Source organism: Mandrillus leucophaeus, unplaced genomic scaffold (assembly GCF_000951045.1).
Source record: "Mandrillus leucophaeus isolate KB7577 unplaced genomic scaffold, Mleu.le_1.0 Scaffold961, whole genome shotgun sequence".
In the NCBI taxonomy this organism is placed as follows: domain Eukaryota; kingdom Metazoa; phylum Chordata; class Mammalia; order Primates; family Cercopithecidae; genus Mandrillus; species Mandrillus leucophaeus.
Window position 1 is genome coordinate 152705 of NW_012110486.1, and position 6000 is coordinate 158704.

General features: G+C 38.7%; 1 protein-coding gene across 1 annotated transcript in view; it reads right to left on the reverse strand.

Annotated features, from left to right (window-relative positions):
- LOC105532487 (aldo-keto reductase family 1 member C1 homolog) overlaps window positions 1-6000 on the reverse strand; it is a 28476-nt gene that overhangs the window by 4251 nt on the left and 18225 nt on the right. Inside the window, exons 4-7 of the mRNA XM_011970669.1 lie at window positions 4937-5014; window positions 4370-4492; window positions 1409-1518; window positions 969-1134 (exon numbers count right to left, since the gene is read on the reverse strand). Of these exons, the coding sequence (XP_011826059.1) occupies window positions 969-1134; window positions 1409-1518; window positions 4370-4492; window positions 4937-5014 (477 nt within the window). The remainder of the gene's footprint in view (window positions 1-968; window positions 1135-1408; window positions 1519-4369; window positions 4493-4936; window positions 5015-6000) is intronic.

Here is a 6000-nt window from a genome sequence, read left to right on the forward strand (position 1 = left end):
CAATCACATGTCCCTGTATCCACTTGCTTGGTTATATGAATTCCCAGCTCCTTCCAGTAAGAGGTGGTGTGTATTTCCCCACCCCTTGAGTCTGACCTATCCTGTAACATGCATTAGGTGATAGAATTTCCCAGAAGCAATGGTTGGCAGCTCTGAGCCTAGACATGAAAAGGCTTTGCACGTGTCCACTCACTGCCTTGGGGTCGTGCCTGGTTCCGAGACGAACCCTGGGCTGGATGACTGGAGGATAAAGAACTGCATGGGAGAAGGGGGCGCTCAGACAGATGCCCCATGGACATCCTGAAGCAGAGCTGCCTCACTGCCCTGCATGCACATGAGAGCCCAGCTAGGAACAGAAGGACTGGACTGAGTTCAGGCTGAGCCCAGGCTAATTTTCTAACCATGGAATCTTGAGCTCAATAAATGCTTTTGCATTAAGCCTCTGTGTTAACTGGTTTTGTTTTATAACCTTAGGTATTGGTATAAATATGGTCTCCTACACATAAAATAAAGACAACCACCTCACAAAAAAAAAAAAAAAAGGCAGAGTTAAACAATTCACAAAGATAAAATTCTAAGAGAATAAATATAAGGAATTTTTACTACATAAATATACCAAAAAAAATAAAAAACAAAAAAACCAACAATGATTTGGAGACTAAAAAACATTTAATCAAACACCTCATTATAGAAAATGAAGAAAAGGACATATCCCTAACAGAGGGATATGGATATCACTGACTTAATGCTAATTCAAATCTCTGGTTTTGATCCCATCCTATTTCTCTCCACCTGTGTTGCCTCTCCTGTGCCAGAGTAGAAGAAATCCTTGTGATGTACACAAAGAGTTCATGCATAGGAAATACAGGAAATGGAGCTGGCCCAAGGGTGTCCTGAGAGCCTTACAAGAAATACACATGTGAAGGACACTGTGCAGCAGCCCTGAGGCCCACAGCCCAGCTCCTCACCTTCATGTTCTCTCTGATCCGCTGCTCATTGTAGCTCTTGGCCAGGACCACAACCCCACGCTGCAGCTGGTAGCGCAGGGCAATCAGGGCTGGGGTTCGCTTGTGCTTTTTTGCCAAGGCACAAAGGACTGGGTCCTCCAAGAGAACCGGGGAGTTCTGATCCACCCTGGAAGGAAAGGCGGAAATGCTGAAGCCCTGAGGCTGGGGATAGAGTTTGTTAGGCGGCTCCCTAAACAGACTAAGGCGTCCACTCTGCACCAGAGCTGCTCAAGTGAGGCCCCTGAACAGCAACCTCAACATCACCTGGGATCTTGTCAGAAATGCAGATTCTTCCCTCATCCCAAGTCAGCTCTCAGTGAACTCCAGGAAACAGCATGAGCTCATTAAATTTTTTAAAATCAAAACAATGTTTTACGTAAAATTCTTGTTGCTCTTGTTACCATGGTTTTTCTCGATGGGATCCCAGAGCACTATAGGCCACCACAACAATGTCTTCGGACTTGCAGAAATCCAGCAGTTTTCTCTGGTTGAGGTAAGGATGACATTCCACCTGCAGATGAGCAAGATGGAAAAGCATCAGATAATCTAAAAGTTGTATTAATATTAAAATCACCAAAGTAAAAGAAGCCGAGTAATATAGAGCATTAAATTTGAACTGAGAATATTGTTGTCAAGAAATGATCTTTTTCATAAAAATAGATTTTATGCTCCTCTGTCCTAAGAAAATAGAAATGTTATTTTTGAGCACAAGCAACTCTACGAACCCTATCCTGGTTTCTCAATAACTCCGACGACTAGAAGGAGACACGGCCCATTTCAGAGCTGGGATGAGGTAAGATTCTTTGAGCTTTGGGCATCATATCGTGCCAGAAATCAAGAATTTGGTCAAAGAGTCATGAGAGCAGGTCTGAAAGATAAAAGAACTAGTTTCCTAATTAATAACCAAAATGTATACATATATATGTATGTTTTCTAATTCATCTAACATATTTTATACATATCATATATGCCATCTATGAGATACATATTTATACATATATAATGGATGAACTAGAAAGCATACATATATGTATAAATACTGATGCTTTTAATAATCTTTCATTACTTTTCCTTTTTGTATGATGGATTTGTATGGTGACATCTCAAATGTCACCAGTGGGTTTCCTATGAAACAAGTGCGTTTGTCTTTTAGACCTACCCTCAGGAGTCTTTGACCAAATTATTCTTTCATATATATATATATATATACACACACACACACACACACACATATATATGTACATTTATACCTACTGAGTAGATATGAGCATTGAAAAATAAGTAAAATGAATTAAAAAGCCTAGGACAAAAATCCGTGAGTCTATAGTAATTAGTGAGAGAATGAGAAAAAGAATACAAATATTTGTCTACTCTGATGGTGGTCATTATAGTAATTACATTCTCAGTATATTGCTAATTGAAGGAAGACATTAACTTTGACCCGGACTTAGCGGAATAATAGTTTATTAGTTTTACTTGTTGAGAAACTATTTTTAGTAAAATGTCAGGTAAGAGTAGTTAAACAAGTGGTTAAAGTTGAAAATTTTCTGTAAAAAACCCAAAGAAATAACAAACAAGAAAACAGAAATACAATACAAAAAAGTTCAAATCACTGACGTATTCTCAATCATATGTGAAAATTTGTCATGGGACTATGACTTCTTCTGTCGATAATTATCCCCCAGCAGATTACTAGTAATCATTAAAGAGAAAACATGTGTTAAAAACAACAGATCTGACCATCGTTAGTTTCACCAAGTTTTTAAAACTAGCTTCACCGCTAGTGGGGCATTCTGTGATTGTATGCAGTCTAGTGTGGTGCAGTTTGAAAAACACGGTATGATAAAAACATTTTCTTGCCCCAAAGGTTTAAACCAATGTAATAAAACACTCTCATCTAACTTCTAATTTACAGAAACCTTCAATAACTGGGAAAAACAAGTTAACTGATATCAAAATACAATGGTATCAAAACAACTGAATTCTGGTTAAAAAAAGAAGAGCTACAAAAGATATTTTGATTGAACAATGGAAAATTCAAATATGGACTGGATACCAAATGACATGAGGGCGCTGTAGATGATGTTCTTAGATACAGTAATGACACTGTAACTGGGAGAATATTTTCATTCCTGTGACATGCTTGGAGAGGTCTCTAGGGGTCAATTGGCATCTTTACAATTTACCTTGAAAAGGTTCTAGAAACATTATATATATTTATGCAAATATATCCCTATATAACATTGCAAAATGGTAGTAATTTTGAACAGAAATGGTAACATGGGCCTCCAGTAGTATTTTTATCAAATTTTTGGAAAGTTTGAAAATTGCCATATTAAAATATTAGAGAACTACTAGTATTAAAACCACATTAATTTCTCATTGCTTTTATGTAATTATCATGGCACCATATTATACCAAATTCCCACATTTTATACATTATGTATTTCCACTGTTGATCTTTACTCATTAACTCTAAATTTTTAAAAATGAAATAAAACAAAAAAGTGTAAGGTACTGGGAAAGGTGCGGTGACTTTAATGCTGAAATGTGTGTAACACTTGGGGGCAGTCAGTTTGATCAAGGAGGCCTGGAATCATCAATCAGGATGCAAGAAAAAGATGGAATTATGTCTAGGCTATGAAAGAACCACGCATAGAATATATATGTTTAAGCAGCTGATTGCGTGACAGACTCCAAAGAACAGCAGCAGACTAGGAGCCGGGCAGTCATTGGTCAGCTCGATGTTCTACTGAACCTTCTTCAGCGTTGATTTCATCCACTGTGAACAGATATCTCCATAAACATGTCAGTTTCTCTTTCTATCATGGATGACCTTCATTGTCTGCAGATAATTTTTAGTGTATCTATGCCCTTGGTCAAGGAGTGTGAAAGCAGAGATACCAAGAGGTACTGAGACATCTGAACCCCATGGAAATCCCTAGTATTTCTCTTCTCTTGCTCTCACTTTCTCCTTAAGTACTGCTCATTCCATCTTTTCATGGCTTCATATCTATGCACACTTCCATCCAAATCACCTTCACCCATCCACTCGCGGGTCATCTTTCATAGCTTAGGGGTAAGTCCACCTTTCCCTGAGTCTAATTGGCAATCCTTGGTCTCCTTGATTGAATCGACCTCCCATAAATAGAACACACAATTCAGCATCAAAGTTACAACACCTTTCCGTAAGACTTTTCTAAGCTGGGTACAAGTAGGAGCCCTCTATGCCCTTCTAGACAGAGGCTTTGCTCTCTAGAATCTTCTCTTTTACAAATATAAGTGGGACTAAATGAATGGATACTTGGCAATAGGACAGAAAGAGGGGCATGAAGAGTAAAAAAGAGGCTAAGGGTGCTCACCTGGTTGCAGACAGGTTTGTACTTGAGCCCTGGCTTGTTGAGGATCATTTCCAGCTGCCTGCGATTGAAGTTGGACACCCCGATGGACTTGGCCAATCCTGCATCTTTACATTTCTCCATGGCCTGGGAAAAAGGAATTGTGAGGTGTCATTAGTGTAGTCAACTGAAGGTCAAGATAAATATGACACAGAACTGTGAAAGAAACAACTGTCTAGATATGACAATCAAACTATGTAGCCGTGGTTCTTAAAAGGGAGAAAATAAAACAGAAAATTGGGGAAGAAGATAGTGATTGCAAGAGTAAGAATTTGTTTCTTCCTTAGGAAACTGGAGAGATTAGTGCACAGGCAAGGAAAGAAATCCCAGTCCTCCTTACCCTCAATTCTTCTCCACTTCTCTCTTTTGTATGCCTGTCATTTCTTTTTCCTTACTGCTTACAAAAACTACCTTTGTAAAACTCCTAAGTTTTTGATCCAATGGTGCATTTTCCATTCTTGCACTTGAGAGATAGGAACCAGATATCTCCTATCTCATCTTTCTTATCTGTGCTCTCCTCCAAGCACTCACCTCCCACGTAGCACAGAGATCCACTGTGTCAAATAGTACTTTTCCATTTTCATCTTTTGGGATCAGTTCCTCACCTGGCTGAAGTAGAAGCAGTCAGTTTAGTAATGTCACAAATAAATTTCCCCACACATAGCCATGCTCTGAGGTACATTTAAGGACACTAATGCTCCTTGAGATAGGTGACGCAATGCTCCAGAGAGTGATATGTACAAACTGTGCTACATATGAAGGTATAAGGAATGTCTTCAGGAGACAGACTTCCTCTAATATCTTATAACTATTATATGTATAAATAAATACCATCTTTCTGGTTACTAATGGAGTGTCATCATTGACTTACATTACTTTCTTCTGCTCCTATAATTTTCTCTGTGACAATACCTCTCTTCAACGGCAAAAGACCTTGATATCCAGGAATAAAGGATTGTACTTTGGACCCAGATGCCACTATCAGAGTTCTTTATCTCCCTGAACATGTGATGTTCCATGGACAGGACCATGAACCAATCATGGTCCATGGGGGCATTTTCAAGGCTAGTTTGGAAGTTGGGAAATGCACAGGAGCTCACGGTAATGACCATGAGCCTGAAAGTGCTCCAAAGCCATAAATGCCACCAATGAAAAAGGTTGGAACAAATATTTTAAAAGCCTTTTGTAATAAAGCAGAGATAAGGCTGGAGAAAGGATACATTTTTAGAGATTTTATCAAATTCTGAATGTAGCCATGACTTTGACTTCCCATTTTTATATCTAATACACCCTTGCATTAACTAGTCTGAGTAGTTTTCTGTAACCTTAAAATAAAAGTTATGAATGACACAAGAATTCATGGCTAAGCAAAAATAAAAACTCCAGTGTGAAAAAAGAGGAAGCAGAAGCAACAAGGTTTCCCATGAAGGTTTGTAGTTTAAGACACACCCGGACTGAGTTCTCGCCCCTTGAAAAGAGGCAAGAAGATGGAAACTCATTGTTCACCCTATGTGCAACAGCTTTTCTGGACACCACAACTTCATGAAACTCTGTGTCTGTAAACATCCCAAAAGGTGAACTCAGGAGTCATAACT